Below are 13,306 nucleotides of genomic sequence, written 5' to 3' on the forward strand. Positions count from 1 at the left end.
AGTGATGAAGAATGGCACATTCAAGCTCTCCACAGGTCAATATCTAAAGTATTGGGGCTTTTGCGGGATATGAGGGGGCAAGGGCACATTGCTCTGAGCAGAATGGGCCACAGAGTAGAGAACTAGAAGAGACACCTACATTTTAAATGTATACTTTTCTGATCTGAAGTTGGATATGGGACAATCAACATGCTTATTACATCTGTTGGGAACCAAAAGAGATTATAAGATCAGTGATGTAAATTAAAATAAATATTAAAGGATTTCCAAAGTCAAACAAAAAGATTTTTAATACTGCATCTTAGCAAGAACATTTTAACAAAGAAAGTGTACTTTAACTTAATATGGTACAACAGAGAAACCATACTTAAAAGTTTCCATGGTCTAACACTCTACTGCATATTCATTGCCTCCATTTTAAAAGACCAAAAGCCAAGCTGAACTCTGAGCATAAAAAAGCATCGACAATAACCCTCTTGCCATCTCAGCTCTTAGGATTGAGCTCACCCTCTTGAATTGGTCATCTAATGAAAGGACACGTTTTTACAGCATTGTTTTAAAAAATGTACACACATTTCGTTTCAAAACGCAATATATATTCAATATCCGCTTCAGTAAACAAAGCTGAGTTCATAAACACAAATGAAACCGCTCCGTCCAGAACAGCTTCAGTGACGAGTGGGCTTTGATATTTCAGTCTTAGGGAAGGAACACCAGACCCGTCGGGCCTTTCCGGGCCAAAGGACTAGGCCACACATATACAGAGATTTCCAGCGTAAAGACAAAAGCAAACGGTACATCGTTGAGTGATCATTTCTGAATGTGCTTAAAAATGTTACGACTTCAGGGAACTTAAAAAACCGACAGTGGTGGCAGGCCTGGTCCGGTGGCGGAGGCGTGTCAGAAAAGTCTCAAAAGAACTTCTGGACGACAGTCCGGCAGTTTCCGATCCAGCAACAGTTGGTTAGAATTGTCCTTCAAGTGTCATGCTGCTGAGCACGCGCCCTCTTTACGCGGAAATGAAAGCATCCGAGACTGGAAGGGACTTCTTTCTCAGACAGCAGTCTCCCAGCATCTGGCCGCCATTTCTCGTTACATAAGGAGGCGTTCATCTAGTACATAATAGCTGGTTTGATGTACGTTCTGTTTTCTGGAAGAGAAAAAAACAATACAGAAATTCAGAATGCAGTCTTTTTGTTAGTTTTATTAGTGTTTTTTAAACGCTTCCTAAGCAAATAAGCAACAGTCACAGTGATTTCCCTATTTTGCGTTCAACCTGGGCTGCCTCCAGAGAGGTTCCCCATAACCACTGCAAAAGCAGAAGATACGGGTGTGCAAAAGAAGATAAGGGGTGTGGCCACAATTACTTCCACTGTAACAACTCAGAGTCGTGCAGGTACATCTTTTAATGAATTTTACGCACAAACTAATGGTTTTTTTTCAGTGTTACACGAGTGTTCCCACTAACTTACTTAGCGTAGCCAGACCTGAGACAGGCCGGAGGGTACCTGCTTTGCCGCCCTGTGGCGGGACTCCTTGAAGGGTTGGGGGCAGGCCCGGTTCTAGAGGGTGGGCCGGGTGGGCCAGGCCCACCCAAACATGAGCCTTGGCCCTCGCAGTGAATCTGCCACCGATGTACAACCACAATAAAAACTGTTCAGATAACTTGTGATTTACGATCCTGTTGCAGAGCAACCATTTGTCTGTTGGTCAGCCGCGGTCGGTAGTAGGAGTAACTGCAGGGCGGTGACGTTGGGAGGGGGAGGGGCAGGGTGGGGGGTAGTAAACTATGGATTACGGAGGTTTACAGGTAAGTTAACATATAAATTAATAAAACGAATTTCGTTGCGTGCACTGCATCCCCAAATGCGATGCAGTCCACGCAACAAAATTCGTTTTATTAATTTATATGTTAACTTACCTGTAAACCTCCGTAATCCATAGTTTACTAACCCCCACCCTGCCCCTCCCCCTCCCCACGTCACCGCCCTGCAGTTACTCCTACTACCGACCGCGGCTGCTGTTGGTAATTTTTAAATGCAGATAAACTGAATTTTATGGGAATAGCTCAGTGGATTACTACCTCTGTCACAGATATCCTTGTGTTACTTGCAGTTCAGAAGTTACTATCATAACATAGGACAGTGACCTAGTAACTGTCATCAAAGAACTGCATGCAAACTTCGCTTTTTTGTGTTGTGATATAGTTAGAACTTCTCCATTCTTTCATTATTCTAATGTTACTAAAAAGAGTTTGTTTGGGCAGTTATACATTTTTATCAGTAAAGTCAACCCTCAACCACTGGAGTACTCTTTAAGTCCTGAGTTTGTGCTTCTCCAGACCAAACCCCCGTAAAATATATTGCCCACCAGTATGGATGAAGTGATTTCTACACCTTGTAATCCTCATTGGTTTATGTGACATTCCGCGTAAACTGATTTATTGTCTCTGTGTAATGTGTGCTGTTATGTAAAGTACTGTGACACCCTACACTCATATGAGTAGCGCAATACAATGAATGGAATGGATATGAGAGAGGGGCAACGGAGAGATGGAGGGTGGCAGTGAGGGAATCCCAGGGAGAGGTCATGGGGTGGGGGGGAGCTACGGAGAGATGAAGGGCGCTGGTGCGGGTGGCAGTGAGGGAGTCAGAGGAGGAGGTCATGAGTGGGGGGGCTATGGAGAAATGAGGGGCACTAGTGGAGGGTGGCAGTGAGGGAAGCCGAGAAGGAGGTCATGAGGTGGGGGGAACTACAGAGCGATGAGAGGCACTAGTGGAGGGTGGCAGTGAGGAAATCCGAGGAGGAGGTCATGGGGTGGGGGGGACTACAGACAGATGAGGGGCGATGGTGGAGGGAGCAGTGAGGGAATCTGAGGAAGAGGTCATGGGGTGGGGGGCTACAGAGAAATGAGGGGCACTAGTGGAGGATGGCAGTGAAGAAAGCTGAGGAGGAGGTCATGGGGAGAGGGGGGAACTACAGAGAGATATGGGGCACTAGTGGAGGGTGGCAGTGAGGGAATCCGATGAGGGGGTCATGGGGTGGGGGGAACTACAGAGAGATGAGGGGCACTGGTGGAGGGAGCAGTGATGGAATCTGAGGAGGAGGTCATGGGGTGGGGGGCTACAGAGAAATGAAGGGCACTAGTGGAGGATGGCAGTGAGGGAAGCCGAGGAGGTGGTCATGGGGTGGGGGGAACTACAGAGAGATGAAGGGCAGTTGTGGAGGGTGGCAGTGAGGGAATCCGATGAGGGGGTCATGGGGTGTGGGGGAGCTACAGAGAGATGAGGGGCACTGGTGGCGGGTGGTAGTTAGGGAGTCTGAGGAGGAGGCCATGAGGGGGAGTGGCTACGGAGAGATGAAGGGCTCTGTTGGAGGGTGGTTGTTAAGTTATTTACAGAGAAAGAGGTCATAAAAACTTTTGCACCAGCACTAAAGCCGGCCCTGTCATGGCCTTTCTGTTTTTGTTTATTTAATGAACAGTCAGGGGATTAGGACAACTGTGGAGCATTAACATGCATGCTGATTACATTTACTGCTATATTCAATGTTTCAAGTTTGAAGGTGATTTTACTATTGTTTTTTACTGAGACTAATGAAAGTGGAACTGAATGGTGGCTGATATGGCCCAAGGTCAGCTGTGAGATACGGTGTAATGGAGAGGGGTGGTAGAAAAGTGGATAATCAAGTCTGTAAGGGAATGCGCTGCACAGTCAGGGGTCAGGTGGAGGTAGTAATGAAGAGGGTTTCTCCCTGAAGGCTCGCACAGAGGGAGCCCGAGTAGAGTCACTTGCTAGATACTCCTACCTTAGAAACCTCTTCTTCCCATTAAAGGGACATTACATGGAAGAAAAACACTTTTTGAGAGTGATAACATTTAGAAAGAGACTTGGAAAAGAGTGTGTTTTACTGTACCTTGTAAGACTAAGGAGAGACAAAAGGAGGGCCCAGAAGCAGGACTGGCTAGGTATATAAACGATAAATCCCACCCGAATGTACCTTTGGCCCACCCAAACAAAAATTCCTGGAGCCGGGCCTGGTTGGGGGGGGTGCTGGCGAATCCACGGATTGCCGCCCACGACGGTGCCACACTGAAGATGGCAGGTGAGAGCTGGGGGAACGGAATTTTGCCATTTTGTCACCCCCCTCAGTGACATTTTGTCACCCCCCTCAGGGGTGACACCTGGGGCGGCCCACACCCACCACACCCCCTTCCTACGTCACTGACTGTACTTCTTCTCTAACTTTGTTCTAGAAACACAATTATCATATATGCATTACATTTAAATCTATATATGTCGTCGGCCTGTGTGTCAGAATATTGACCGGGGCAGTGGGAGGCTGCTGTCAGTTGAACCCTGTATATAAAAGGATATCATGTCTCCTGAAAGGCGTGTGCATCTCAGGTGATCTCACACACGTCTTACATCCTCCCTAAGGAAAAGCATTTCTAACAAAAAGCGAATGAAACAGCTCCTGCCTGAGCAGAAAACGGATTTAGACTTCCATCACAATAACACCCTTCCGCTTATTTTCTTTCAAGGTTCAAAACATATTGTGAGCATGCAAAATTATTTTTTATGGAAGATTGAATTGCAATTTTAATAAAAATCTATTTTCATGTAGCACTTCATACGAACGTCTGCTGTTTCTAAGCAATGTAACTAAACGTATTTACTAATTCCAGTTTAATGGTACTCAGTTCGACAGCGTTTGGGAGGATGGAAGGCCGAGTGACCCTGCTGGACGTTCGAACCCGTGACCTGCAGATCACTGCCAGTAGCCTACGAACATGCACAGTAGGAAAGAGAAACACCTTCCCATGCAGGGCTTGATTTGAGCCGGTGGTTTCCGGTGCTCGGCACCGCACTCAATTGTCAATACTGGCCCAGGGGACAGTCTGCCACAAGATTGGACTGACTGGCTAAAGAGCAACAGTGAATTCTTAATTCGATATACATTAAAATGACCTGTACCTGCTGCCCAAGCCATTCTTTTAGCTTTGGAGGCCTGAAATACTCCGAATCGTCACACTTGTAGTTGTGTTGTTACTATCATTGGCAGCGCGCTGACAGGGCAATGTGTGGTGCAAGCTGCAGTGGCCTCCTGACGAGAGCCCTGGCACTTATATATTTTTTTTTTTTTACAAACTAAGCGCTGTTCCCATGCATACGCTTAATATCTCAACAATGACAACAAGAGAGACTCTTAAGGAAGGTACCTTGTATGGAGGATATTTCAGAGGAAGAGAGGCGGAAAGACTACACTGGCTGTACCTTTCTGGGAAGAGTAACCTGGCGTGGCACATGGACTGAGGTCGAACTCACTAACGTGTACTCCTCAAATAACAGGTACGGGTGACCCATGAAGGACTTTGTGCTTTACTTTGATATATTAAAATGTGCCTGGTAATCAGTCTACATAATGGAAAAAGAGGCCACGGCTCGTCAGCAGCAAACGACGGATAATGCCGTGTTTGCTCATGAAAACCACCCCCTCCCCTCCAGCCACGGTGTCTGTATTACTCAAGGTGCAGATATGGGAAGTGGCGCGCATATGCAAATGGCAGACATTTAATCATTTACCACCTGAACGCCTGCAACCTCCAGCATCAGAGGCCACTGGCCCCTGCCCTGCCAGACAACATGCTCAAAACAATATCTCTTTTAATTACCAATGGTGGGAAAGGGCAGAGCCATGAATAAATATGCTGTCATTTGACGCAGCAGAGATGTAACTTGAATATAAACGCGAGGACTGATTGCAGCTTTGAAATGGCTACCTTATAAATGACGCCATTGCGCAATTAGCAAGGAGGATCCTTGACATATGAAAAGTCGATGAATCTTCAACATGGCTCTAGGAATCCTCATTCATTTTCAATTTGTTTCATATTGGGCGAATTCTGGTGCTTTTTGAAGAGGATCTGCCGAAACGGACGCATAGGTGCCTGGTCAGGAGCCTGTGCATCTGACACCATACGCAAAATGCAACATACACAATCGCACATGAGGTGTACGCATTAAACTAGCTGGTGGTAATGTAACATATTTGCAAATTTTAAGCGTGCATTCAGAGAGACAGCTCTGTAAAATGATGCACCAGAAACAAAAAGCAAACACTTTACAATGTGTGCATCTATAACAGGGTCTTATGCAGTTTCTGCCTCAGCGGAATGAGCGCATAGTAGTTTGGGTTCATCTTGAAGTATATTGTTATGCTGTTGTTTTAGCGAATGGACTATGGCACATCAACTTGGAAAATGAAGGGGCATATTTACAAAAGAATGGCGGAGCGTGGCGTAAAGCCAAAATGGCAAACGCCGCGCTCGGCCATTCTGAAAATGCTGGGATGCGCCTTTTTTACAATGATACAGGGCACCCCTGCCTTATCCCTAGCGCTGGCGCTAAATTCAGCTGCCTAGCGCCAAAGCAGGCACCCTTGCACCATAGTGAATGATTGTTCATATGCAGGAAGGTGTCCCTTCCTGCACAGAAAACAATCACTGATGGTGATTTGTAACTCCTATGTGTGCCGCATTATGCAGCACACATAGAAGTTGCAAATCGTCATGTTTTTTAATGACTGTTTATGTGCAGGAAGGGACACCTTCCTGCACATAAACAATCATTCATGGTGATTTGCTGTTTCTATGTGTGCTGCACAATGCAGCACACATAGAAACAGTAAAAACGTCATGTTAAAACCAGGTTTTTTTTGTCTTAATTTTGGTGCTGCCCCATATTTACGCCACCCTTGTAAATAGGGGCAGCGTCAAAAAGCAATGGGTGTTACGCCCACCACAACACTCATTGCATGCCCCTTTCACGCTAAGTGCTTCGTTAAGCAATGTTAAGTGGCTTAACACCGCCTAGGGGCTTTTAAATATTTCTCCAAGTATTTTGTTGCTATGCAAATTTAAGAAACCTTCTGCCGGCATAGCAAAAGCATCCATTCATGAGCAAGGGGCTGACTATGTGTATGTGTTTCTGATAAGGGGCAAAACAACAACATCCCACTGCTGAAGGGGAAGATGCTAGCAGTGCAAAAACATTTCCCTCTGATGAGATGTATGAGAGCACACTCTCCTCATATAAAGCACACACAGCTGCCCTAAGACCCCTTCTCTCAACACATCAATCCACTCCCACACAGGGAGATTCTCTCCTACTTGCCTGCTCCCCACGCTACCATGAACGACACTTGAACCTTGTGCTAGGCTTCCTGGGTCTGTTCAGTTTGACTACTGTGTTCTCACTTTCCCTCTGTCCTACGTAGTACCACTTGCTTCCTCTTTCAGATCTTCTTCCCAAGTCATCAAAATCAAGAAAGGACAAAAGCATGTATGCAACTTGACTCCAGTTACAATCATTTGATATGATCAGTTCCTATGGCTCAGAACACTACAGTCCTAAAACATATATGTTTGTAAACTTATCCTGCCCTAACAGAATAGTACCAGAAAAATGGTCTAAATATCATCTTGCAAACATATAGTGTAGTTTACAGAAATATCACTGCAATGGAGTTAATGATAGAAAATTCACACTCAATGGAGAGATATTTTTTAAAATTGTATTTAGGTCACAATGTTTTCTTCAGGCAATAGTCTTGCTATTAATATTCTGACATACAACTTCCCTACTGGATTAACAAGCATGCATTTAAAAATAAGAATTGGTAGTAAGGGACCCAATTCCTAGTTCAGTATCAAATATCAGACATGGAGTACATTGTAGAGCTCTGAGGTTACGCTACCACTACCTGTACTTTCAAACTCTTCACCACTCGGTCTCCAAATCATACGATAATACAAATTAATTGACTCCTCTTTACAGAGGAAAGATGTACAATGCATGCTGTGCCATGCCAGCGGCTCAGTTTTTGTGCGTTTGTTTGTTTTTATTTGTGTGCCCTTGTTGAGTGCCAGTACGTGACAGAGCTACACTAGTGATAAAAGGGTCAGTGCCACTCTCAGAGCGCCAAAACAGACTGGATGTAGCGTTCCCACACTCTGGCGTGCATGTTTACCAAACGCCAGGGAGCAAATATTCAACCATATACATATCGCACAAATAGGTGTTACATACTCTTAATTGTAGCTGATCTAAATGCGAATGCCACACTTCTGTGGCATATTTAAAACCAGTACACTGAGTTGTATTTAGTTCAATCTAAAAGCCATGGACGTCAATTCACCTAAATGTTAGGGGTAGTGGAAGTGACATCACACGCCATGTGACCTCCACTTTCACTCTCACACATATACTTACACATACACAGAAATTCCCACTCAAACACACTCTCACACATACACTCTCTCCCACAGAAACACGCTCTTACCCATAAGCACGCATACAACATACATTTAAAGGCATTTTATTTACTTACCTCAGCTGCCATGGCAGGGCATATTTCAGCTTATTGTACTCCATTTTTATTACACCATTAGTGAATAATATATTTTATTCATTCACTATTAGTGTACTAAAAAATTGACAGAAAATAAAGAGAGTGGAGCCCCAGCTGCCCCTGTGTTCCTGGCACTGAATGTACCATCTCTGAGGCCAGGGGTCGCAAAGGCAGTGGTAGAGGTAGCAAAGAGCAAGCCAGGGGTCGCAGCTGCGACCCTTGGCGACCTCTAAATGACGCACGCCCATGCTCAAAGCGCTGTAGCTCAAAACCAGGGAAGGCAGAACGAGAGCAGAGCTTCTAGGCATTCATGCCAGCTCGTCAGCTGGCCGAGCTTCCAATGCAACCCTGCTAGCGAGAGAAGCGCACACTAATCGTCCCCAGCAGCTGCGGAAGAGCCCTTCCAAGAGCGCCCGCCAAACCCGGGCACCGGGTCCCCGTTAAAAAACTCATCTAGAAGATTGCTCATGCGCGCAAGTCTCCTCGGCAGCGAGGCCTCGCGCACAGATGGATGAACTTGGAAAACAAAGCGCAGCTCATTGGATTTTAAATCAATGATGATTGACTTATTTTGTGTATTACTTATTTATCAATGTTAAAAGATTGATGCCCTTCGTTAGCAAATGATTTCTTGTATCCATGGTGCGGAAGAATCGTGTGCGCACTCGTCCCAGATGCCTGCCTTCCAAATGGATTCCTTGATTTGCGGCGCTTCGCTTCCTTTCTGTTGTGGATTCCGCTTTAGTGTGTGTGACCGTCTGCTTCGTGAACACGCCCGTCTGCGGCCGGGAGTTCGGAGAGCGGAGTCCGAGGCTCTGGAACGGAAGAGCAGAGCAAAACAACTGCTCTCTCAATAACAACTAAAAACTCAGCTTTTCGACCAAGGTTTCAAATATTAAAGTCAAAAACTGATTGCTGATCTAAGGTGCCATTCGAGGGCAGGATATACAAAGATTTTGCTGTGAATCATTCTTGCAATACTTCTGATTTACTCCTGAATTCCAGGAGTTTGGTAGGAGTAAATCTAGTGTATTCTTGATTTATTCCTGGAATAAACAATAAGCCATGGGTGCTGTAAGAGTTAGTCACGCCTACTCATAGCCACATCTTTACCAGTTAGGCTGAATTTAGCTTTAAAACCCCCAAAATTGTGATTCAATCGTATAGTAATCCTGTCTTACTTCTAAAGTAGTAAAACAGTGTACTCCTTGTCTTAATCCTGGCATTCAGGAGAAAGTCAGGAGTACTATATGACTTCATAACTACTCACATTAAAATCTACGAGCGTAAGTCCCAGGATTGAGGCTTCCCTGCTCATCACTGTTGAACTTTGTTCCTCCTTCTTGAGCAACTTCCTCCCCTTGAGGCTTTGGATTAGGTTTTGATCCACAAGATTGTCTGTTTCCTACATCATATCCATTAATCTAATGTGCGTTTTGATTCTGCATTAAAGAGACCTGACGTGCATCAAAAAGACGTGTTTGGTGGCTTAGAAAGACAAAGAATATAATAATACTGATCGAAATTGACAAGAACTTTAGTATTGTGGACAGCACAGAAAGCCATTCCAATAACAAATAGCATGTGTTGAAAAATAGGGTTGCGCAGGCACATTTGTGTGCCTGGGCACAGCGTGTTTGCTTAGGGCAAAGCATCTGCCCAAAGCAATTTGTGATTTTGGGGTTCTTTACTCTGTAGCAGAAGGTTCAATGTTCATAGGGCAGGTCCATGAGCAAGGGATGGAGACAGAGACTGCACCTTCTGATAAGGTTACCCTGACTCTGTCAATGGTCACGACACAAAGCACATAGATATATTTGGAGGAACACCTTCATTAGTTCCTCTAGGGTGTTTGTGGCGGAGCATCACCCACCTGGCCTTTACAGAGACCCCAATGGCCCTTCTTTGCAAGGTGCTATGGGATTGTGCGTTGTGAGAAGCCTGCATTACGGACCTCAGCACTGTCTCTGCTCCCCGTGGAAATTGTGATATCGAACTTCCAAACGAAACTCCCTGCGGAAGGGAACACAAGGAATACAATCACTCACTAACAACATGGTGTCTTGCTAGCAAGCATTGTACTTGCAACATTCACTCGACATACCCACAGGGACGTCGGTGCAAGTTCTGGGCATGACATGCTCATTGAACTTTACATGTGCATGTTAATAGGAATCGCTCTCTTTCATGGAAAATGAAAAAGGCCCGTCCTAGCACTATGAATTCAAATATAATAGGGGTGGGTGGAATGTTTCATTATGCCTGCATTTGGCAGAATGTGACAACTCCGTGTTACGTTGTAACGTGGCATTCCAGGCAACTTCCACCAATCGCCGCATGGTGATGTTTTTTCCAACAAGGCTCCAGAAATGCGAGAGTGATTTGGCGTCCTCTAGTGCCATTTTCTAATGCGGACAGGCACGTGTTCAGAGGGCAGCTTCTCGAGTAGATCTGCTGCCACTCGAGTAGAGCTACTGGCGCTGCATTGCTGCGCAAGTAACGAGACATGCCAATTTTCCACCCATTGGCAGAAGTCTGCAGCATCTCGTTGAGTTTTTATGTAACTCAACGGAATTCCGTGAAGTGAAACCTCATGAGTTCTGCCCACCCCTAAAATATGATATGCTGCCACCACCTCTCACTTTACCTGCCCCAGTGGCACAGACAGTAGGCGTGTGCCAGCTACGGTGTACACTTCTCGCTTTCCTCACTTGATCTCAGAGCCATGCCGTGGGTCTCCTGGTCAGCTTATTGCTGAGGCCTCAGTGCTCACGAAGGATTCGTGGGTGCTGGGCTAAAAGAAAGTCAGGTTACAAGATTTACTTGCAGTTGGGTAACTCTAGGCAGGATGCACATCCATCTACAATACAGGGGCATTCTTATCCCAACACCACATAAGTCTGACCAATACACTGTATTGTTTTCTTTTTAGCTATAAATGGTCTTAATAATATGTTATTTTTATCTTTAAGCAATGGCTTTACTAAAGTATAAAGAGAATATAACAGAAATGAGCTCATATATACTGAAAAAAATGTGCTGATGTTTACAAGAACATTTAAAACCTTTTGGCTATCACAGCCTCACATGGGATGCCTGTAAGAGTTAAATCGGCTGCTGTGGATTTTGAGGATGATAGCAAAATGATAATCCCGAGCTGAATTGCATACAATGTTGACATCTACCCCTGCACTGCTTTACATATGCCAATACTGGAGATTTCAAGGAAAGCAGCGGTATTGACCTGCTAAATGACACCGATCCTTGCAGCAATCTCAAGGTTTGCCACATTTCAATTTCAAAATGCATTTCAGCTGTAATATGAGTGATTTATCATTTAGCAGTAGCTGTCAAAGTAAACTCTAAGATAAAACCAAAACATCTGGAACAATAAACAGTGGAGAGCAGTGGCTGCATGTTAATCCAAGCGCAGGCATGCACACTTCATTAGGAACAGGAAACGGCTAATTAAGCAACTCGGTGGTTTGTGTTTTAAGAGCATTTGTACTTGTGCTCCAAACAGGGATGATCTAATGTGTTTTCTGGCTGTAAACAAGAATAGAGATCACGAAGAGCAAGGAACAAACCATTTCCACTGGAATGTTAGGGAGCCTGGGAACCTCGCGCGGAATCATAGAGAGCGGCTTTCGGGGACAGGAGCACATTTTGTTCTAATTAGCTCATTTACATTAGGAGAGATCGGTCAGATTAAAGGTCTGGGAGATGCGCACGCAGGCGCCATTGTGGTCAAAACAATGGCATTTCTTAGATTGCAACTGAGTGGGGCCTGTTGATACAGAGGGCAAAGCGTGTGGAAATGGAAAGGATTCACACTCGCAGCATCACTGAAGAGGCAAGCCACTCACGTCAGTCGTAGACAGTGATTGACATGTGGGACAGCCAACCCCGAGTCGCGAATCTTAATTCCAGAGGGAATGGCTTGATATTCGTGTGCCCTGAGTTCATGAAAACTACTGTTGAAGCAGCACAGGTCACTAATCCCCGTCAACAAAAGGATCACCTTCAAACTCCTCATCCACGCACACAAAGCACTACACAACACCGGACCCACCTACCTCAACAACCGACTCAGCGTCCACACCCCCACCCGAAGCCTCCGCTCAGCCAACTTCGCCCTCGCCACAGTCCCCCGCATCCGGAAAACCACCGCCAGCGGCAGATCCTTCTCCTACCTCGCCGCCAAGACCTGGAACACTCTCCCCACCATCCTACGACAGATCCAGGACCTGCTGGCCTTCAGAAGCCTCCTCAAGACCTGGCTCTTCGATCAGTAGCGGCCCCCCCCTCCCCAGCGCATTGAGACCCTCTCGGGTATGTAGCGCGCTTTACAAATGCAACGATTGATTGATTGATTAATCTGGCCTAGATTTGAGCGCCAGAAGAGAATGTAAGCATGGTCGTTGTTGCAGGCAAATTTTCTATCACATAAATTACATTGACAGAACTATGTATTATGAGAGCACCGAGTGAAACCAAATTTGGTGACTCCACCCACTTGTTCTCTTTCAATGTCTACGTATTGAAAATTTGGGAGGAGTAGGAGGAAGGTGAGAGGGGAAAGATTAAAGAGCACTATGAAAAGAAAAACAAAAAGCATTGGCAAATGCAATCGGTTTCGCATATGAGATTTATAATACACTTATTTTTTCGTTAATTTTAGCTGGGTGAGCAAAAATGAAATGCAGCTGTCAAAGTTCACCTACTATATCATAACCCATTCTTTGGCTAACCTTTAATAGTGCCATGTAAATCATCTTCAAAGCTGCAAGGACACATCACGCTCATTTCTCCATGTGCACTTACATGCTGAAAAATATTTATATAGTGTGAGGTCTGTGAATGGTAAGAAGAATGCAGTGGCCACAGGGAGTGT

General features: G+C 45.2%; 1 protein-coding gene across 9 annotated transcripts in view; it reads right to left on the reverse strand.

Annotated features, from left to right (window-relative positions):
* Nucleotides 1-272: 272 nt before the first annotated feature.
* The window catches only part of DACH2 (dachshund family transcription factor 2), an 839,221-nt gene continuing 826,187 nt past the window's right edge, over nt 273-13,306 (reverse strand). For all 9 annotated transcript variants that reach the window (XM_085607797.1, XM_085607794.1, XM_085607793.1 and 6 more), the window contains one exon: nt 273-1,150. In XM_085607797.1, coding sequence (XP_085463923.1) covers nt 1,113-1,150 — 38 coding nt within the window. In that variant the 3' untranslated portion in view covers nt 273-1,112. The remainder of the gene's footprint in view (nt 1,151-13,306) is intronic.

This window comes from Triturus cristatus, chromosome 5_2 (assembly GCF_964204655.1).
Source record: "Triturus cristatus chromosome 5_2, aTriCri1.1, whole genome shotgun sequence".
Classification (NCBI taxonomy): domain Eukaryota; kingdom Metazoa; phylum Chordata; class Amphibia; order Caudata; family Salamandridae; genus Triturus; species Triturus cristatus.